This window comes from Hypanus sabinus, chromosome 2 (genome assembly GCF_030144855.1).
Source record: "Hypanus sabinus isolate sHypSab1 chromosome 2, sHypSab1.hap1, whole genome shotgun sequence".
NCBI lineage: Eukaryota > Metazoa > Chordata > Chondrichthyes > Myliobatiformes > Dasyatidae > Hypanus > Hypanus sabinus.
The window spans coordinates 134,032,801-134,055,726 of NC_082707.1; the positions used below are offsets into that span (position 1 = coordinate 134,032,801).

Here is a 22,926-nt window from a genome sequence, read left to right on the forward strand (position 1 = left end):
ACAGGAGAAAGCTGAGTGTCTGGTGGGAACTAAAGGTGAGTGAGCCGCCCTAGAAAGGACACAATAAGCCTATTCCCCAGAGGGGCTACTCCTCCCTGGACACCCCATACACGTCTATGTTCTGTATTTCATCAGAATTCTGTTTGCAGGATGAAAAATGGGGTGCATATTATCTGATCATTGTCCAAATAAAATAAATTACACAACATCTTATTCATGAAGATTTTAGCTTAAAAATTCTCTCTTGTTGTTCAACATTCAAAGTCAAAGTTGGATTTATTATCATACACTGTACGTAGAGCATGATGAAAGACTTGCTTGCAGGAGCAACACGGGAATACAGCTGTGTGCTGTGTGGATGAGATTTCTTGTGAATGCATCTACTCCATATCTGCATTCTGAAGGCATATGACACACCTATTCACATGGTTCTTCTAGAGTGCAGTGGCATCAAACGGCATCCAATACACAGGCTGATGTCCCTTGTCTAATATCCAGTTGTGCTAACAAAGCTTACAGTGTGATTTTCACACTGGTGCTGGCAAATCCCCCACCCTGCAAATACTTACTGTAAATTGAATTGACTTTATTATTTACATCCTTCATGACAAGTGAAAATCTTTACGTTACGTCTCAGTCTAAATGTGCAATCATAGTAGTTTATAATAAATAGTATGTGCAACAAGACAGTCAATATAACAGAGAAGTACAATTGTGTCTGCATGTATTAAGCAATCTGGAGGTCTGGTGGAAGAAGCTGTCCTGGAGCCTGTTGGTCCTGGTTTTTGTGCTGTGGTACCGTTTCCCAGATGGTTGCAGCTGGAACAGTTTGTGGTTGGGGTGACTCGGATCCCCAATGATGCTTCGGGCCTTTTTTACACACCTGTCTTTGTAAATGTCCTGACAGATACACTGGGCTGTCCACACCACTATCTGCAGAGTCCTGCGATTAAGGGAGGTACTGTTCCCATACCAGGCAATGATGCAGCCACTCAGGATGCTCTCAATCGTGCCCCTCTATTTCTCACACCACATCCCACCCCACCACCATCCTAGCTTATTTCCTGAGGTACCTCCTGTTATGCATACATCCAGGACTCCCAGCCAGTCCCTGGTCTGAAAGAGCATCCAACTCTCATTCACATTTGACCAACCATACTGTTACCATTTGCTCTTGAGTCTGGCACCTACGGCTCTTAATATGCCACCTCTCTCCCTCTCGCACTCTCTACCTCTCGCACTCTCTACCTCCATAGTATCTCTTAAAGCTTAGCAATATCAGAGTTCACGTGAGATAAGCAAAGAGCTTTGTCCAAAGCTTGTACAAGCATCCATGCAACACCACTTTATGGAGCTTTCTCCTGTTGTAGAGGAATTTCAGGACGTATGTCACATCATTGAAAGCAACTCTCTGACCTTTTAACAAACTTTCCTCAGACTTGCCGGGCAGTGGGAAACAGGCTGGGGGCTGCTTTATTCTTTTGTTCTACAGCAGCAACAGGATTTCCATTTACAACACCTGCCGGTCAACACTTTGTAGGCAAGGATTACTCAGAATTAGTCATGCTGGCTGCACCCAAGGTGTGGAGGAGGCGCGCAGTCTTCATGACGTGGTATTTCCTGGTGTATTTAGGCTTTAAAAATACACTGCTGATCACAGAGCGAGTCCAGACTTTTGTCGGGCAACATGCAGGGAGAAACAAGTGTAATAAGAGAAGGATTCCTGGTCAAAAGGGTAAGGAAACTTATTTTTTTAAAAATTTCATCTAGAGAAATCAGTTTGTTATTTACCATTTATAATGAATAGCTCGGTTAATTACGGTAATTGAAAAATAACTATTTCTAATGAGTAGATAAAACGATGGGCTAGATTTTAAGAAAATCGTCAACAACATAAAATCTGCAAATGTTGACTGTTTTTCCCGTCTCCTGCCCCCCCCCCCCCATTTACCGTGGTATCTCCAGTTTTACTTTGCCTCCACCTTGCTTCTTGGGAGCATCTGAATACCACTCCCCCAGAGCCCCCTCCCTCCCTCGCTCCTACTCAGGAACTACATTCTCCCGTACTATCTGAGTTTAGGAATTTCTGTACCAGGATCTGATAACGAGGTTGCCCGCAAGTTGTTCTTTTCTAAACAGACTCGAATAAAAGAACCACAAGATGCAGCGAAAGTAAAATGTTGTTAAGTAATTCGCAAGAAAAAAATCGTAGCCTCTTTTATCAAGGAACAGACTTTCAGTAGTTTACCTAACCACATGACGAGACTGGAGATGGTAAAGGGTCTTATTCTGTAGAAGCGGGAGAAGGACCGAATTGTTTTTTTTTCCTTTGCGTGGCTGTCCTGTAACCAGCACATCCCGCTTCTCCGGCCGCGGTCTTCAACGTCCCCGGAGTCCTGTTTTAGGTGCTTTCTTCATGTGAGGTCGGGAATGGGCAGTCATCTGGGGATATTCCATTGCATAGGCCGGAGCCGATTTTAAACCCACCAACACACACGTATATTCCTAACCTGACTCACCAGGACGGCGAATTTGTCAGGTTTTCGCTCACACAGGCGGGTGGCTGAGGTCACCTCGACCAAGTGGAGGAACTGGGGGCTGCTGGTCAGGGTGACTCAAGGCAATTCGTTCATTCACCGATTGTTTAGAAATGTCGACCTTTTATTACACCACAATTAAACAAGAGGAACATTGAAGTGCATCGCTTCCCTTTTACCTTGCAGGTTATTCATTATTGTTCTCTATTTAGTGGTTCTTCCCAAAGACATACCGTAACGGACAAGTCAATGCCGTTCGGAATTATTGATGAAGATGACGCTACTTGCGTACATTGTCAATTAGACCGTCTAATAACTATAACTGAGGCACAAGGAAGAGACGGCTGGAGTACAAAAAAAGACCTGCGGTAGGAACTCGGCTGGCCAGGCAGCCTCTGAGAAGGGAGAATGATTGTCAGCTTTAGACTTTGAACGAGGACGGCGTAGTGAATCATGAAGTGTGGCAGATTGTCCCTATTAGTGTTCAGAAGCTGTGTGATGTAAGGAATTCCAGGATGGGGGATTTTATGAGTACGAGAGAAGGGCGCTTATTGTATCTGTATGACGGATGCCATCTCATGCTGGAGCAATGGTCCTATTCTGATATCTATTAGGAGAATTCAATGTTAGGGTTTTTTTTTAGAACTGTCACTCTACAGCGGGTGTTAATAGTCGAGAATTGATAGAATTCATTCAGGTTTTATCAGTGGATTTGTAAGTGAAAGAGCCTCTGAGAAACACTCATACTAAACTCAATGATCCCTCTATCATACTGGTGCATATATGATTCTCTATGAACACAGTTTTCCCTGGTGGTCACTGGGTCTGTTCCCATGTGCAGAGATGAACAATCCTTGTAAAATTGTCCTGCTCTCTCCTTCAAAACTCAAAAGTCATCCCGATAACAATCGACTGACCCTGTGCCACCCATTTGCCTGTTTCTTCATTGTGCTATAAGACCGGGAAATGGTTCCTCCCGTGTCAGCGCAGTAGTCTGTACCATCTTGTTTGATATTTTGATCAATATCACAGTCAGGTGACGTGACAGCCGTTTTGAATATTTCAGCGATTTAAATGGAAAGATGTGGCCCCTTCAATTTACGCCCAATGGTTACCTGATGTGATGTCATGTTTAAATTTAGAGAAGATTCGATGTTCAATCTCTGAATCTAGCCAAGACTTTCAAACATTGTGGGGACCTTTTTTGAATTGTTTTCAAAACCTTTGATTTGCTGTTAAAGCACAGATGATGACTGATATTTTTGCCTTTTTTCTTTATTCATCAGCTTGGGTCTTGATAGTGGGTTAGATATTTTATATAATAAAATTACTGTATTTCAATGTTACAAATTAATTAATCTGTATGAATATAGGGTAAAGAGTCTTTATAGGTGAGTTAGTATAATGTATTGATATATATATTTTTCTTGTACTCTGTATTATATGTAAATTAATAAAAATATTGGAAAGAAAGGCTGATAAATAAATTTCACCCCAACAAGTATTTGGGCAATGGACATTGACATTTCTAGTGGCTTTGGATAATGAATCCAGTCATGGTGGGACAATGGTTGTTACTACTTTGTGGATTTGTAAGACTTGTAGACAGTCAGACCATAGAGGCTCAGAGAAGACAGATAGACAGACCTTTAGATTTAAACAAGTCATTCATTGTGCGATCTTTGTACTCCATTTAAATCCTTGGGGCCACTTGATTGTGCCTGAGTATATACGGCCCCTCCAGCGTTTCTGTCAGATTATAGCCTGTTTTGAAAGTTATTTAAAAACCCCTTTGTTCCTCACTGTAAAATTGGATATGTTTGTTTGATATTTTTCCCCATGTTCAAGGAGCCACAATTATTTGTGCAGCTGGGCAGGACCCACATTAAGGTTGGTTAAATTTGAGTTAAATACATCTTGCTACAGGTGTGGCTACAAAACAGAGAGTAGACTAAGACCTCATAATAACAAATAACCTATTTGGTAACTGTTTAATCTATTACTGAAATTGAAAGAGTATTCCCCCAGTCCATAAAATTGTTGATAATACCAAGTATGGAAGGTTATGCTTTTGTCTGTCAGTTAATCAGTTTTAATAATGATTCTAACTATGGCAATTAAGGGTGTTTTTACTGATTAGGAATTCCTTTTGGATTGCTTTAATTCCAGGGTCATGTTGTGCACAACTGGAAAGCACGCTGGTTTGTATTGTCAAAAGATCAACTTGTCTACTATAAAATTGAAGGAGGAAAGAAGGAGTCTCGTCCCAGGGGCATTATTTCCTTGGTAGGATGTACAGTCCATTGTCCCTGCCTGGATTATGAAAACAGACCGGTAAGAATGTTGAAACTTATTTCTTCGTCTTGCTTATGAACTTCTTTCTTCCACCTCTCTAATACTACAATGCAATTTAAGATTCTAGTTACACAATTTCTTTCTGATTCTGCCCACATTTGTTTATCTTCTTAATTAGAATATAATCCCTTGTCTTACAGCATTCCAGCTGCTGCCTCTACTGAGTTTTTAAAACATAAATAAGTCATTGAATTTGGTAACTGATTGATCAATGTGACTCTCTTCCACATGTCATAGTCAATGTAGTTATTCAGTTTTTGAGCAAAATCAGTTATTTAACATCTTGAGGAATGCAGTTTGTAGTCATTTAATAGAATCTGGACAATTTTTGCCAAAGTACAAGAACATGTAAACAAAGATCTGATTATCTGTTTATCTTTTTGACAGCTGGTGATAAAATTGAAGGCAAAGAATTCTGTAGAGCATTTCCTTGAAGCTTCCTGTCGTGAGCAACGAGATTCATGGGCTGAAGATATCAATAGCATGATCAAGGCCTCAAATCCAGAACATCAAAAGCAACCGAGTTCTTCAGATGCATCCTTTGAAGTTTCAACAAACATTTGTCTGAGGTAAGTGTCATTACGCTTTCTCATGGGTCATCCTGTTTCTATCCTCCCACTTCCAAGAATTCTCTGCTTCCTGACCTGGTGTGGCCAACTCATTCTGGAAGCTAAGTGCCATTTTTCCTGTGTAAGGTATACTGTGAATGTCAACTGCATATGTAACTAAACGGAGTACATTGGATAAGTTATGCACAAACGAGTTGGACTTTTTATAAAAAGGAAACCTGCACTGTTGAGCCTTCAGCAAAACAAAAGTTCATTCAGCCCATTGTGTCTTTGTGTACTAGTTGCTTAGGCAATTTAATGAATCCATTCCCTTGCTCCATCTCCACAGCCCTGCAGATTAATTCTTTGTCCAATATTATTTTGAAAGGTGCTATTGAATCTACTTGCACCATCTTTGATGTATTTCAGATTAATTACTGCTCTGCAGATCTAATATTGCCCTGTCTCAGATTACTAGCAGATTATAGTCCAGACATCAAGGCAGGGATAATTACAATTTGCATTGCTCTTAACCATAATCATAATTTCACCATAAGGTAAGTCAAAACAATGTTTGTGATAGTGAAAATATAGAAGTGGTTTAATTGTTTTGACCCCAAAGATGCAGTGAATTGTGCAAGGTCTGTTTTATAATAGTAGTGTTACCATCTCTTCTGTTTTGCATTTTAATAGCTAGTAGAGTTCCATTTAATGTGCCTCAATGGCAGCAGAAATGCAAAAGCTCCTTTTTGCGATCATTTTGTTAGTCAATAAAAGCAGTGGGAAATGTTCTTGGCTTTTGTGCTGTTATGATGATGGCTGAATCTTGACTACCCTTTCACATGTCCCCATACTATCTGTGATACTCTTGGGGAACAAAATTCTATCCGCCTCTGACCTGAACAGCTAAGTATTCACAATCCTCTCAGGAAGAAAATTTCAAAGATTCACAACTCCTTATCTGTTTTGAAAGTTAGGTCCCATTTCCCTTTGCTCTAGACCCTCCAGACGGGGAATGTAGTTTCCCTGTCAAGTTTGCTCAGAATTTCATATCTCAATGAAACTACTTCCATTTAAAACTGCAGGAAGTATAGCTTCACACGACTTGGTCTTGCCACGTCTCTGGAATTAATCTTGCAAGCCTTTGCACCACATCATAACCACCCTTGGATATGGATTCCCAAAGCTGTTCATGTTACTCCAAGTAGTGTCTTATGAAACCCCAGTACAATTATAAGACTTTGTTAAATCTGTGCTCTGATCCTTTCTGCAGTAAAACCCATTAATCTGCTTTCCTCATACCTTGCTGTACCTGAATGTTACATTCTTGAGTTTCAAGCACATGGGCACTTAATCCTTTGAATATATGTATATTGTGGTTGTACACCATTTTAAAAAAAAGGTTTCTTCTTGTACATAGAACATCAAGCAGTACAGCACAGTACCATTGGCCCACAATGTGATTAAATTAGTAATTAAATGTCCAACTAAACAAAAGCCTTCAAGCTCCACAATGTCCATGTCTCTTCATTCTCTGCATGTTCATATGTCTATCCAAGTCTCTTAAATACCTCTAAGTATTTAGATTTCTAAATACTAAAGGTTTCCTCTCAAACTCCACAACTCCATAGAAATCAAACCAGGTCTGTCCAACATGTCCAATCCTGGCAGCATCCTGGTAAACCTCTTCTGCACTCTCCCCGAAGCCTCAACATCCTTCCTATAATGGGGTGACCAGAATTGAATACAATACTTCAGAAGTGGCCCAACCAGAGTTTTATAAATCTGCAACATAACTTAAAGAAGCTTGAAAACATTTTTACAACTAATAAAAGCAAGCATGCCATATGCCGTCTTTGTCACCCAATCAACCTGTACAACCAAGGGCATGGGCCCTTTGCACATCAACATTGTTAAGGGTCTTGTCATTAACAGTGCACTATCTCTCTACATTTGAGTCCTCAAGGTTAATGCCCCAGAACTTTCATTCCTTGCTTCTCTCAATGTCCTGGGGTATATTCCATGCTTTAAGTTAATCTCCCTTGCCTTTAATACTAGTAGCGTTAAATATACACATTTCAACATGCCTGTCTCATGTTATTAATGACATTGCTTATGCCTGTTCTTACTAGTCCAGGCATCAATCTTCCTCCCGATCCCTCTGCTTTCTGACATCATGCTTTGGTTCCATCCCCTTGCCAAACTAGTTTAAACTCCCCTGAGTAGCATCAGCAAACTTCCCAGCCAGGACATTGGTTTCTCTCTAATTAAGGCACATCCCATCACTCTCATCACTGCTGCTCCAGAAGTGGTTTTAATGATCCAAGAACCTGAAACCTTGCCTCCTGCTCCAGCTCCTGAGCCAGACGAGCTCTATATTTCTGTTTCTGTCCAGGTAAGCATGAAGCACCAGAAGTAACCCAAATCAAGAGTATAGGGGTCACTTTGAAGCTGTCATAAAGATCGGCATTGGGGCACTGCAGTTGACAGTCTACATCAATGACATGGATAGCACTCTATATTTTTATCCACTTCTATTGAGAGCACGAAGCTAGGTGGGAAATTGAACTGTGGTGCAGGGACAACAGTTTTGCATTGGAATATGGGCACATTAGAAGGGTGAGCAATGTGGAGAAGTGTAATGCTATGCATGTAGATGACCACAAATACACCTAGATATTCATCTCTCACTAGAAAGGCTACAGAACATTCTCAAGGGGGAGGGTGAGCTGCCTGAGGTCATAGTGCACATTGGAACCAATGACATAGATAGAATGGGGGAGAGAGACCCTGTGCAGTGAGCATAGGGAGTAATGAAACAGGATCTCAAAGGTATTAATTCAACTTTAACCAATCCTTTATCCATAGTAATGTATTACCTCTAACCTAATGAGACTCTAATTAATGGAAGGCTTTTGAAAATCCAGAAATGCTATATTCATCGCTTCCTCCTATCTAGCCACCTGCTGACATCCTCAAAAATATGTTAGATTGGTTAAGCATCAGATTCTTTTCATACAACTATGGACTGACTCTGCTAACCAATTTATGATTTTAAATTGCCTATTTTGCCAATTTTCTTTCTTCTCTGCATTTTTGGAACAGCAGGATTACATTTGCTACCTTCCAATCTACTTCAGCTATTCCAGGAACTAGGGGCAGTCTGAAAGTTCATCACCCATGCATCCACTGTCTCTGCAGTCACTTTGTTTGGAACTGCACGTTAGGCCATCACATCCATGGGATTCGTTTAAATTTATTCCCATTAACTTCTCTAAGATTTCTAGTATTTTAATTACTGTCACTAAGTAACACATTTATTCAATGTAATCCCTTTTTGGTGCAATGAGGAGGAAATAAACTAAACTGGATTCTTTTGATATGATTCTGTTTTATCAATATAACTTCAGTACTGTTTTAACCATAACAACAGAAAGAAAGTTGTAGTTCAGATTAGTCTAACTTGACTCTGTTCTCTAGATGGTTAGGTATGCAGATACTGCTGGATTAACAATATGGAGATGAAGAGTAATGAACTCGAATGCTGAGAGCTAGATGAATATCCCTAAGACCCTGAGTTCAATTCTCACTAATGCCCTTTGAGAAGTCACTTCATTTAAAATGTTAATGTCAATAAAATGACCATTGATCTTCTGTTCAACTCAAAGTGCTGGCCTGTATGAGGCTCCATATCTTCTCCTGCAATGTTTTGTTAAACTTGTCAACTCTTCGAGCATGTAGGAAAGGGCAATTGATGCTTGACCTGAAATAACTGCATTGGGAAATGTGCAAAAAAATAACACAATTTATTTAATTTACAGTCACTTAATCAGGGAAATGAAAGAAAGCAACAGTGGGATCAAGGAGATGACAAATGGAGAATATGGGAACACTTACAAACAATGCTTCGCCGGTAAGGAAAAGAACGTGGGAACCTGAGGAATAATCAAATCTTGCTTTATTATTATTTTTTAAGAATTTCTTTTGCTCCTGATCTGATAGGGATGAATAAGGCTTGCTCCAGTTTAGCAGCACTCTTTGGGTAGCACGTCAAAATGTTCATTTTTCACATGGATTAGTTTTTGGCACTGAGTGTTTCGACACAACCAAGCCCAATGCTTTACTCTCCCGATATCTCACAGCTGCAAAGCTTCCTGTTACATCGACTGATAAACCATCAAAGGCAGGATGACGTTTCCTTCAGAAAGATGTCTGAATCACGGATATCTCTGTAATCCCCATATCATTACCGGTTGTCAGCCATTTCGAGAGGCAACCAGAATCAGATTTATTACCATGGACATGTTGTGAAATTTGTTCTTGTACAGTGCAATACATTAATAAAATACAAGTTACAGCTAAAAATAATGTAAAGGGGATTAGTGTGGTAGTGTTCGTGGGCTGTTCAGAAATCTGATGGCAGAGGGGAGGGAGCTATTGCTGAAATATTGAGTGCAGGTCTTCAGGCCCCCTGGTGGGGGTAATGTTTCAGATGGTGAGGGTCCTTAATGAGGAATGCCACCTTCTGGAGGCACTGCCTTATTATTTGAATTCAAGTTTACTTGAATAGTGATACCTTACTCACGGGAGGGATACAAAGCCTTTGGATACGATGCTAAGGTCTGATACCCGCTGCCTATTCTTCTCCCGTATCTCTTTCTTCCTCCCCTTCAGTCATCAGTCCAATAATCTTGATATGTTGGTTTGCTCTCTGCCTCAGTCATTAAGCGAATTCCTCAGACTCTCAGCATTGGTAAAATGTTTATCCTGTAAACTAACATAATCCTCTGATATTTATTTTACAATCTGTGTGCACTTCATCCTAGCTACCCGACCACAGGAAACAGTCAGTTGTTATCCACTGTCTCATCTACAGATAACGATAAACAACTTCATCAAGCTACCTTTTAATCTCTTCTGCTCAGGAAATAATAGCTCTGATCCTCATTTTTTTAAATTTTGGAATTTCTCATACCCGGCAGCCACTTTCAGCTCAGATTCAGCCTTTACACATCTGTCCTATTATGTGGAATCCAAAGCTTCACAGAATACTTTAGCTGTGGTTCTATTTAAGTTTTTTATAGAATGAAAATTGCACTTTATTATATCTTATTTTATATCTATGCTAAGAAATAGCCACATTTAAAGAACACTAAAATTTTATAATTGTTTTTACAACCTATGGTTTAGACGGCTGGTAGTGTTGGAGGCATCTGCACTGAACTTTGAGGCAAGTGGTCCTGGGTTTGAATCCGGCCGGTTCCTTTAACATTTTCCATCTGTGCTGGGTTGAGCAATGAGCTAGCAACTCAACCTCATAAGAAAACAGACAAAATGCTAAAGATACAGCAAGGTTGCTGCCTGATGTGGCACAAGGCATAGAAAGGAACAGCAAACAACCTATGGTTTCACAAGATGAGCCATTTGACTTTTTAAATATTTCTTTAAAGAGAGAGGGAGGCCATAGAATCTATGCCAGCATTCAGAACAATCCCACTATCCCACATAATTTCCTGAGACCTCCATTCTTGGAAGGAAACAGTATGATCAAAGACTGAAATGTAAATTTTTATGAACAACCATGAATAATCTTCATGTTAATTTTCCTAGCTCCATCTCTTCCAATTGAATTTTAAAAATTACACAAATGAGCAAGTTCTTGCAGTTCAGTTGATTCTGGTGTTTAAAGGCTTAACTAGGTATTGCAGTCCAGAAACCTGAATAAAGAGGGATTGAATGAATTGCTTTTTGGGGGAAAAAAAACAGTCAAGAAACTGCTCAGATAAGTGAGTGTGATTGTAAGTGTGTAAGGGGGGGCAGGGAGTAGAATTAGATTTCATTGTTGGTGGAAAGCTCTTACTAAATTGTGGGGGGGGGTATGATTTAATTGCAATTAAGAACAAAATTGACGGGGTTCGTCTTGTTGGAGCTTCTTTCTCTTACACAGTCTGCGTGGGCTCAGAATCTTGACACCCAGTCACTTGGCATGATCTTCACCGGTGAATGGATGTTGACATCTGCATGACCTTCAACTAGCAGTCAGCTTTGAATTTCTCCTGTTGTCTCTGCAGTGCTGCCAGGCAACTGGTCTAGATTCACTGCTCTCTGCCAGTTCTGAGAACTGTTTTTTTGGGGTTGGAGGGGGGGAACAAATGCTTGAAAAGATCAGCACTAGACTTGCCCAGACAAAAGTTCAGCATGCAGCTGGAGTCTGACAGAGTTCCACAAGCATGTGCATCCTGGTTCACTCCAGTGACGCAATATTCCAATGCATGTAAATAAGGATTTAGTAAGATAACTTTACAAGAAAGAACAGGAGTATAAATCTGTTTTGGTAGTTTTCCAATTACAATTAATGTTACCTTGCTTAAATATAAGATCTGAATTTTAGTCATTTTGCAGGAATTTGTTATTAAAGCTTAGTTGTGTTATACTTTTCTTATTTCTATAATTATTTGGCCCTTTGTGTCCATGCCAACTTCTAGGAAAGTTATCAGTTCCATTCCCTCCCCACGCCTCATTTCCCAGTATTGCTGCAGCAAGTTCCCTCTTGCACATGCCCATCAATTCCCATTTGATTCCTTTTTCTTTAACCATTGACCTACTGTAATGGGTAACTTACAGAAGCTGATCAGCCCAACAAGATGTCTTCTGAAATATGTCAGGAAACCAAGCGTCCAAGGGGAGCTCAGACAGTACAGGAGAGAATGTGCAATTGTTAACCCATAATATCTGATGTCAGGATTAAACCATATCCCTGTCATGGAATGAGAATATGCATATTAATTTAGCTTTTAATATATTTTCTATACTTTGATCACAATAATAATCATTTTGATTAAAGCAGTGGAGGGAATGAGAGTAGATGGCATTTGGATAGAACATTCTTGCAAACATTGAGGGAAGCCTCAAACATTTGTTGGGGGTGAAGGAGCAAGGGGAGTTTTCTCAATGGTTTTTCATCTTGTTCATACAGGCACCTTTCCTAAACATTATCGACTTTGGCAGTGCAGTCCTTCTACCAATCTAGTTTTACAAATTGCTTGGGAAACAATCCCACACTCTTCAATCAACAATTTGATTCTTTATTGAATGCAATGTTCTCTTTGCAAGTCTCTGGACTCATTTTAGTGAGAGGGGCTAATCATCTCTTACCTCATTTTTTTCTGTCTGAAGGTTCAACAGTGATTGACTGGCTGGTATCCAGAAACATAGCCCATTCCCGCTCGGATGCTGTTACTATAGCCTCCCTTCTAACTGAAGATGATTTCATCAAACCAGTTGGAGATAAAAGCACAAAAGCCAGATTGAATATCACCAGCACAGAGCAGTTCCTTGATGATTCCACAGCACTGTACTGTTTTGTAAGTTTCCTGCACTGCACAGCAGTGGTTTTCCTGGTTTTGTGCATTCATTTTCTCTTCTACAGTGGTCTTGCTACTGCTCTGGTGTCCCTTGCATAGTTCAGGATGCCCCAGATAAGGTGTAAGTCTGTCAGGCACTGCAGGCAGCAGCCAGAGAGAACACTGTGCTTTACAATTTGAGTAACAGCTTGAGCCATTATATCAGTGACTGTCCCTGCGGAACAACCACAGGTTTAGTGATGTAATTACATTCCATCTTCACCCTTGCAATTGGGATCCATCTCATTGACTGACTGGCTACGGGACTGGCTGTTGTGGCTTCTAATGGTCGTCACCCAACAGATTCTGTTTGAATTGGCAGCAGGAAGACAATTTTGAAGAGGCAAGCAGAAAGAATATTGTTCAAAAAAAGAAAATTAGAAAATGAACATGTTTTAAGTTGCAGAGAAGGGAAGTGAATAGAGGAAAAAAACAGGAATATCTGTGATTGGGTGCAGACCACCTGACACAAATGTGAGCGACACAAGGGTGGGGAAGGTTTGTTCTTTATGCCTAATCAGTCTGCTGGGAAGGCAAGTACAAAGAAATGAATGAGGACAGGCAAGGGAGGTAGGGATGCAGTTTGGATGGAAGTAAATAATGTTGAACTGTGGGACACAGAACACAGTGGTTGCTGTAAATGTACTGCATGAAATAAAAGTGATGCTCATTAGGTCAGGGGGCATCTGTGTGAGAAGGGAATCTGAGTTGATGGTGCAGATTGATGTAACTGATATCCTCAATCCAGAAACCTGTGTTGGCTGCAATCTATTTATTCCACAGGCATTGTTGAGAAGCTAACGGTTGGTGAGGCATTAGAATACCTGGACACATCAGATGAGGCATGACTAATACAATTAGATTCCAAACACTATCTTTTCTCAGTTCCAAAATCGCATGTCTTTTATTGTTGCTTTGTTTCCCCTTGCATGTTCTAAAGAATTTTTTTTTGATGCTGAGGTTGAAAAATTGTAATTTGTACAACTGATGTAAGTTATTGTCAATTATTTCATCTAGTGGGCAAGTCAGTGAATGGAAATGTTCAATGAGTACATCAGTTATATTTGTGGGGCAGAGATTGTAGTTTCAAAGAGTATAAAGGAGGCCATTCAGGCTCTTTTACTTGTGCTTACTTCTACACCTTATCCGTTACCCTGCAAATTTCAAGTTCAAATGACACAGACTAGAACGTAATCTCCTGTGAAACAAATATCTCATCTTCTCTTTGCTTCCTTTATCATTTTGTTTAAGTATTTAGTTTTAGTGGCAGAATGGCTGATCCTGCTGCTATTAAAACACACATTTTTTTGGTATTATGAAGTGGATCATCTGGTAGGATCATCTGTGGATAGGTGAAATAAAGAAGGGTCATTAATGATTCTATTTAAATTGCTCACTATTAACAGTTCTTTACGCTCATTAGATGCCAAGTTAGCTTCAATGGACATTAAGCTTCCTTTGTTAATATAATTCATTTTGGGGTTTATATGTAAGAAGTACGCGAATGGCATATGTCACTTGTGAGTGCGTCACTAAAGAAAAACCAAGTAGACAAGATCCTGGCTCCTATGCTTTGCCTTTGATTGGTCTGTGGAGTTCGGAAATATTACAGTCACAATGAGGAATTTTAAAATGAACTCTGGATGACTACCTGCCTGTTAAAACACAGCACATTTTTCTTTGGAAAGGGAGAGAAGTTTTAAAATATATTATAATGTGAAAGCTGACAAGACACGTGCAATATAGCTTACACCAGAAGTGAATGGCAAATTAATTAAAATTGAATTGGACACTGTCTCGGCTGTTTCAGTCATTCCATAAAATGAGTTTGAACAACAGATCAAAGATATTGCACTGAAGCCTGCAGATATCCGAATAAGAATGTACACTGGTTTGTGGAGGAACAGCTTCAGTTATACCTGAAAATGAATGGAATAAGACATAATACCTCTGCACTGTGCCACCCAGCTACAAATGGTTTGACAGAAGGGTTTGTTCAGAGTCTGATGAATATACTGTGAGCAATGTCGGCAGAACACACTATACTGAATCAGAAGCTCACCAATTTCCTTTTTGCATTTCACAATGCAGCACACTCACACTGACCATCTGTGCTGTTCCTTGGCCATCCTTTGCGCTCACACTTGGATCTCCTCAAACACAATCCCAGAAGGAGTTTGCAGGGCAAACAGCTGAGACAAATTGAGGGCTCCTCAAACAAGGAGCTTCAATGTTTCACTACTGGTCAAGCAGTCCAGTGAGAAACTACAGAGGTGATCAAAAGTGGGTACTTGGCAAGATTAAGGACAGAACTGGACCACTCTCCTGCACAGTGGAGATTGTGTCTGATGTCATCTGGAGACAACACATCGATCAGTTCAGGAGAGCAGAGTCAATTGTTAGAGAAGAAAGGGGTCCAGAGCTGTCAGAAGCACTACCGGCAGTCCCAGAGTTTACTCCTACAATCACCACGGACGAGGCACCAGAATCTGAGATTGTTTCACAGCTACACGTCTCACCTTCCAACAAGAGTACAAAACCCTCCTCAGCGATTTTAAATCATGAGGCTTGAATGGGACAATCTAAAATCTACTATGCTGAACTATGCTATGGGTGTCTGTATAGTAGTGTATTGTGTAGAGTGTGTGTGAGTGAGAGAGAGAGACTAAAGAGCAATATGTTACATATGAGTTGAGATGCATTCTATATTGAGTTGGAATTTATAGCTAAACAGGGTGCATTGTAGTGTATTCAATATCTCAGTAATATAAGTTAATATATTGTTTGTTTGTTTACACAATTCATTTTTGTTTATATGTAAGAAGAACCTGAATGGCATACATCATTATGCCAGCACGTCATATACGAGCAGCTCACTGAAGAGAAACAAAGCGGCCAAGATCCTGCTCCTGTGTTTATCTTTTGATTAGTTTCTAGGGTTACAAAACATATACAGTCTCCATGCTGTGTTTGAAGTGCAATCTCATTATTCTATTAACTCTTTGTGAAATATGTGTAGGTGGCTGGTTGGGAAGGAGGTTGGTTCTAATTTTGAAACTATTGTAATTTGCATTTCCTATAGGCAAGAAGTTTGAAGAAGACAGATAGTCCAAGCGATAAAATTGAAATACCACACATGGATCTCAGCGGCAAGATTGTTAAGCAAGGGTTTTTGATGAAACAGGTAAGGTAGTTAGGTTTCAGGTTTACATCGTTCATTGGCTTGATGTGTGAATATTGTGAAATAAATGGAAAATGTAAGATCATTATTTTTAGTTAGCTCCTCCTAATATCTGAGTGCAAATGTTTGAGTTGATATGCTAACTGCTTTAGTTTTAAACTAATTCAGTAATCCAGACCTGAAACATTATGGTGCAGTTCCCAGTCAGTGCTGATCGACCAGGTCACGGGAAATTATAACCAGTGATCAGTGATCCCTGTGTACCATGTGAAAACATGCATATATCAGATAAGGAAATGATGAGAACTCATTGGACAGCCTGTTTCTATATAAAGGATGACTATTTTGAGGTGTACCTTGGAAGAGTTCTGCTAATGCTCTGTTATCACATCTCAGGAAGTAGTGGAGTGGTGGTAGTGGTTAGTTTGGTATGTAGTTCCAGTTCTGTCCTTTCAATGGACTTCAATGGAACAATAATTGAAGGAAATGTTTAATGATATTGTTAATGTTACACTGTTGCTCATATCTATCTATACTATTCTTTGGCCTTAACAGTCACATACTTATAGAAACTAATTGCAACATTTCACCAGTAAACCCAATCATCTTCCTCAGACACAAGCTCATCAAATGATGTCCCCCTATAGACTCCTTATATACCTTCTTGAGCAAACAGAGCATGGACGGAGCATAATGCTCAATCCTGATTGGCTGGATATGAATTGCCTATTCCTGATTGGTTGTTTTTTTAATAGGCCAAACCTTGGTCTACATGAGCATGAGGCCAACATCCTTGGCAAGGAAGACAATGCCTACAAGAGAAAGATTAGGGGATCACTAAAGATGGAGCATGTGTGGGACCAAATGTAGGTTCTAGGAGTGTCGAGATAGCTCCAGACTAGGGGACCACACATTCCTAAAGAGTGTTTGCCTTAAAAATTTGACTGTGATAACCAGTCACAAAGATTCTGTAGACTGTTGCTCAAAGTCAAGGTTATTCCTAATGTTGTTAGAAGAGTCCATGTGGGAACTAATTTAGTATTTGTCAGAGTGCATGGTGTTACATTCCTAAATCTGCTTAGCTTTTACTTGTAATATGTGTACAAGTTCTGAATACTATAATCTGTAAAATGTTCTTAGACAAACCTAGCAAGCTTAGACTTTACAGAATATCATTGACCAACAATAAACCTTGAAGAAAATAATATCAGTTAAATATTGTTGTTTTTTATCTGCACATTTTTCAAATTCCTAAACATGATTTTTGTGTGTGGTACTTAGGGACACAAAAGAAAGAACTGGAAAGTGAGAAGATTTGTTCTGAGGGAAGATCCTTCACATCTACATTACTATGATCCCTGCAAGGTATGTGCTATCTGCTGTTTACAGTGAGAATAGGTTTCTGCTTCTGTCATGCCACCTCAGGATCAGGAGAAGGAAGTTGTGCCTATACATCTCTACATTTCCCTCTTTACATTGATGGCCAAATCCAGATCTGTGTCCAGATCTAGTTGGGGACAAGTTATTTGATGCTTCAATCGTGAATTGAGGTTTCCGTGCTGCATCACCTTAGATCTTTATTTAATACTGATTACTGACGTTGGATGGCTGGATGAAGAGATTCATCAATGGCAAAGAAAGAACATGTGAAAATTTAACTCACTCACAGTAACTTCACAAGGAAACCTGAAACAATCATTGTAGTGGAGAAAATATAATGTGCACAAAGAAAGCTAAAAGTATAATTCTGACCCAACATTTGTTCCTGGCACTTTTAATATGTCTACCTAATTACTTCAAGTTTTTGCCACCCACTGACTTGCAATAACTGTTTTGCATCAATAGGAAAAAAATAATGAACCAGTTGGAGGCATGTCACTCCGAGGTTGCTTGGTATCTGCATTGGAAGACAATGGAATTCCACCAGGTGAGGTTTGTGTTCTTGGTATTAGAAACAGGTTATGATAGAGTTAAAATTCAGCAAACTGGGCATGAATGTTTTGAGCAACCATAATGAATTGCTTCAAAGAATACACTACTCCAGTGGTTAAAATGCTGGACTACATTTAATCAAGTTCCAATTCAGCTACAAAGACCATGGTAATTTATGAGTAGCCACTAGAAAGAAAAATGATTATGAATTGTTTTAGTTTATCATTAAAGTTCAATTGCTTTCATTAGAGAAATGCATTCCAGAACATCTGTCCAGCTTGGCTTGGAGAAGGTCCGCTGAATCTTAATAACTTCCTTGCACGCCATTCATTTGTTAAGAAAATTATTGGGGCCAGATCATGCGTGATCCAGACTTCACAATGAATATTACTCCCTGGGTTATTGGCTGCCCTGTACTTATCTATTGCAGCTGCACAATTGCTGATGACCTTGATAATCAGAGGCAGTTAAAGAGAGTTAAAATATTTCAATAATGTTAAAGAACCACAATGAAAAGCTATACAATATTAAAAAAAAACACACTTGCCTGTTCATCTTTTTGCATTCAGACATGAATCCATTGGAAAGAATAGAACTGAGTTAGAAACACCTGTATCTAAAGTTAGCTACTTTCAAATCTCTTACTACCTTTCCTTTCAGTTAGTCTTGACGAAGGGTCTCGGCCCAAAACGTCGACTGTGCTTCTCCTTATCGATGCTGCCTGGCCTGCTGTGTTCCACCAGCATTTTGTGTGTGTTGTTTAGATACACTTGTCCTGGGTTTTTAAAAGCAGGGAACTAGATGCAGAGCATAAAGCAGAACCAATTCAATGGGTCAAATGGCCTTATTCTGTTTTATATCTTTATATTCAGCCTCTTGGCTCGGGTCCCTCAGAAACCAACAATGTATGCAAGTGATTCCAGAGGGAGAATGAGGTCTGGTGCACCGTTTGCCCTCCAGCACATTCTGTATTACCTTGGTACAATGCACTAGCACCCAGTGGGACAGGAACCCCTCCAGAGGTTCTCAGTCGACCCATCAAAAATATGTGTTGTGTCATTATGCCTGATGAATTCCCATTTCACCATGACTTTCTTTCTTAAAGCATCTAAAGAAATTGTAATCTTGCTGGAGGCGTGTACGCCTAAAGAACAAATAAAAAAAATTAAGAGTCAATACAATAAACAATAGTTGCTAGTAGCGTTTAGTGTCCAAAGGTTACATTGACATCCATCAATCTCAATATAACTACACGGAAGCATTATTGCAAAATGCAAAACTTAAATATTTCATAAGGAACAATAAATGTTACTTTAAAAGTTTATGGACTTTATCATTGTGACTGTGGTAACTAAGCTAGTGGAGGGACTGACTTCAGCCAAAGTATTAAGGGAGATGCGCACTCTAACAACAAAGATGAATCAAAATACTTGAATCATAGACTTCCCCTGATTTTTTTTTTTGACTCACTAATCTAAAATGTGTTCAACTTCCAATTTTCCTAGTTCTGATGTAAGATCATTGGCCTGAAATCTTCACCTCATTGCTCATAGGTGCTGGCTTACCAGCTGAGTATTTCCAATATATTGCATTATTTAGACATTTTTCAAATCCCTATGGAATCCAAACATTTATGAACGTTGATTATGACTAAAGTAAGTAGATTTAGAGTACTACAACACAGAACTGGACCATTCAGCCCACCTGGTCTACAGTTATCATCAAGCACTGATTTGCACAAATCCTACCCCAGTCCCATTTATTCCACCCATATTCTCATCTCCAGCCCCTTCACACACGAGGGACAATTTATAGTAGTCAACTATCCTGCCAATCTGTGTCTTTTGGGTGTGAGAAGAAACCTAAGTATTCAGAGAAAACCCACGTGATCTCAGAGAGAATGTGAATATTCCACTTTGACAGCACCAGATGTCAGGAGTCTGGGTCACTAGAACTGCAAGCTTTATTAACCGTCCCACAGTGCTACCCTTAAATATTTTTAAATATGAGAACTTGGGCCACATAATGAATTTTTTTATGCAGAGGATATAAATTGTTAATATTTTGTTAATACTTTGTTAATATTTCAGGAATAAAGGGGAATGTTCAGGGCAACCTCTTCAAGATCATAACGACAAATGATGTGCATTATTATATACAAGCTGGCTCCCACGCGGAAAGATCTGAGTGGATTCGGGCAATCAAGCAAGTAACATAAAAGTCTGTTCAAATGTCCTCAGTTGGGCAGTAGAACCCAAGAGATGAACTGGGAAACTATTTCAATGATCTTCGGTTTCATCATAGTTGGTCTTCTCTAAGTAGTTCTACATCAACAGAAGAGATCGTCTTGAATATGTAAACATTTCCTATGTGTTACTTTTCTGACTAGCACATTAAGAAAAATACATCCACTGACTTTGGGGTGTGCTACTGGAAGAACGAATGGATATGATGGACTTTGGATACAAAAGTGGGATGGATACCAGGGTGTTGTAATCTTCTCTGCCTGTAACTCTTCTATGAAGATGAATCTGACAACAGTCTAAAGCTTCTAACATCTGTACTCACGTCAATAATGCCTTTAGGTGCAATCTCAGACAAGGGAGAAAGCCTGACCTTTATGTCACTATTTATTTTTCCAAATTATTGTTAATGCACTTTAATCTTCTTAGTATCATTTTGAGTTTTTATTATTACCACTTTAATGTGTATCTGCATGTAAATATCAAGTGCAAATAACTGATGCATTTGGATTTTGCTTTCCTCTAATTTTGAGCTCTTAAAATATTACTCAGTGCACAACAAAATTGGCCTGCAATTTTGAGTGTAATTAAAGGAATATTATACTGATTACAGGCAGCAGTTGGCTTATCTCTCATCTCGGGCCTATCTTCACTCAACTGATGTAGCCAGTGGGACATGCAGCAAGCAAAGTAGGGAGTTGGGAATTGGGAGTATTAGTTGTGTTCTCTTCTAAGTTGTTCAACTGAAATGATAACCAGCAGAATCAACTTGGCCGGTGCATTTTTACTATCAGCAAAAACTTTGCTTATATTCTTGATAGCAGTGGAATCAAGCAGAAAATGTACATTACTCCAGAGCAGTGTTTTCTGCTTGATTCCACTGCTATCAAGATAGGATTACTTGGAGCAGAAAACAAAGATGCTGTAGAAATCCTTGCTGGAATTTGCTTCTCATTGCCTTAAATAGTAAAAGCAGTACAAATCTGAATGATCCTGCATTCAATCCCTTGACTATACCATGTTGTTAATGTGCACAAGTGATTAGGTGGTGAGTTTGAGATTGGTGATTTCAATGCTCTTAGCTTCATGAGGAATTATTAGCCAGGATTCCCACTCTGTATTGCCTTCCTGAAACTAGTTCAAAGTGCACTTAACTTACAGATTGTTTGTCATTTATGGCTCCAATGCCCAACACCCTCTCAACTTTTGGGAATGATCTGTTGCAGCTTCTAGATAAACTATATATTTAGCAGGACAGAGTTAGTGTTTCAAGTCAAAGTCCTTACTTTTGCAGGTGTCAATATTTAATAGAAGACTGGTAAGAAAAATTAGAGGCAACAGTTGGGAAATATGTCTTGTTTTAAAAAAAAAAATTGGCACAGCCATTAATACCCGCCTGGTGGTTTGTCCAGTAAGTATTTGCAGTCTACTCAACTGTGGAAGTGTGAGAGTCAAGTTTAATCCTGTTACCAACTAATGTTTACACAGGTCTTCTCATTGGAGGAGGCTGCTGGTAACAATACAAAAAGTTCATCAGAAGCATACTTGTCATCATCCAATCAGCTTACAAATGTGGTTTCTACAAGTGCAACTGGATAATGAGGACTGAGAAGCCAGTTTGATACTTTCTCCTCGTCTACAGCCAAAAAATTCACAATTAGAAGAAACAGAAACTATTATTAGATGCATATGAAAATAAACATATTGTCTTGCATTGACAATACAAGGGATTGGTTGAAAATAGTAAGTAGAAGATGAATATATTGGAAATGCTTTCACAAATTGTTTTGTGGTTGCAGGTATGTGTAGGTTCAATAATTCCAGGGGCAAAGGGTTAATGATCCTTTGAAAATACCGTATGAATTCTGTATTTACAATAACCTGACTTACCTTGTCCCAGGGCAGACCAAAGGAACCTTCAACCTGTTTGCCCTATTCATTGTAACCTTAAATGAAAATGATAGTAAAAGTGCAGACAAAATACAAGGTACAGGACATGCTACAACTTCCTATGAATAAAGTTACTACAAACATGACACTAAATGGAATTGAACAGAACTTTAAACAAAAGCATTTCTGTCAAGGCATTTGGGAGGGGAAAAAAGGATTGGAAGGAAGGAGTAAAATCTAGAGCTATGAAAAGGAAGATTTGAAGATGGAAAGGGAAGCATTTGAGATTAGGAGAAGGTGAACAGATGAAATGGAAAGATGTGGAACACTGTTCAATTTTCTCAACAAAGTTCATTTTAGAGAAAAAAATCATGTAAGAATTGTGAACCCAGGAATTTATGTTCTTCTGTCATCAGCCAGCAAGAACTTTACTGCGGCATTCCTTGCCTCTTTTTTCAGTCCATAGGAGAATGAGTTTCAAAGAAACAAAAACATAATTTGATGAGTGTATGCTGAGATAAATTGTAGCTACAATCTGCAATAAGTTGCAGACTGAAGCCTGGACTTCAGCCATTAGTACTTAAAGTATGAACGTGAGGTGCAAAACTGAACATGTTATGATCTCAGCTTTAATCATATCAATTCCATGATCATCCATTTCCACCTCACAGAATCTATGTCGTCAACACAATCCCCATTCTCAAGAGGAAACATGAGGAAATCTGCAGATGCTGGAAATTCAAACAACAACACACACCAAATGCTGGTGGAACACAGCAGGCCAGGCAGCATCTATAGGGAAAAGTGCTGTCGACGTTTTGGGCCAAGACCATTTGT

General features: G+C 39.3%; 1 protein-coding gene across 1 annotated transcript; it reads left to right on the forward strand.

The window, feature by feature from the left end:
• The first annotated feature begins 1,647 nt into the window (after positions 1 to 1,647).
• plek2 (pleckstrin 2) lies at positions 1,648 to 20,962 on the forward strand. Its single transcript, XM_059955471.1, has 9 exons — positions 1,648 to 1,735; positions 4,707 to 4,871; positions 5,280 to 5,461; positions 9,262 to 9,353; positions 12,617 to 12,804; positions 15,926 to 16,027; positions 17,306 to 17,389; positions 17,870 to 17,951; positions 20,047 to 20,962. Exons 1-9 carry the CDS (start codon positions 1,688 to 1,690, stop codon positions 20,172 to 20,174), a joined length of 1,071 nt encoding a protein of 356 aa, XP_059811454.1. The 5' UTR covers positions 1,648 to 1,687; the 3' UTR covers positions 20,175 to 20,962.
• The last annotated feature ends 1,964 nt before the right edge of the window (positions 20,963 to 22,926 follow it).

What these genes read in the sequence shown, in the direction of transcription:
- plek2 (XM_059955471.1), top strand. Translation starts at nt 1,688, where the DNA reads ATGCAGGGAGAAACAAGTGTAATAAGAGAAGGATTCCTGGTCAAAAGG. An exon ending in TTACAAACAATGCTTCGCCG is followed by an intron (nt 9,354 to 12,616) that starts GTAAGGAAAAGA and finishes TTCTGTCTGAAG; the next exon opens with GTTCAACAGTGATTGACTGG. An exon ending in ATTACTATGATCCCTGCAAG is followed by an intron (nt 17,390 to 17,869) that starts GTATGTGCTATC and finishes TTGCATCAATAG; the next exon opens with GAAAAAAATAATGAACCAGT.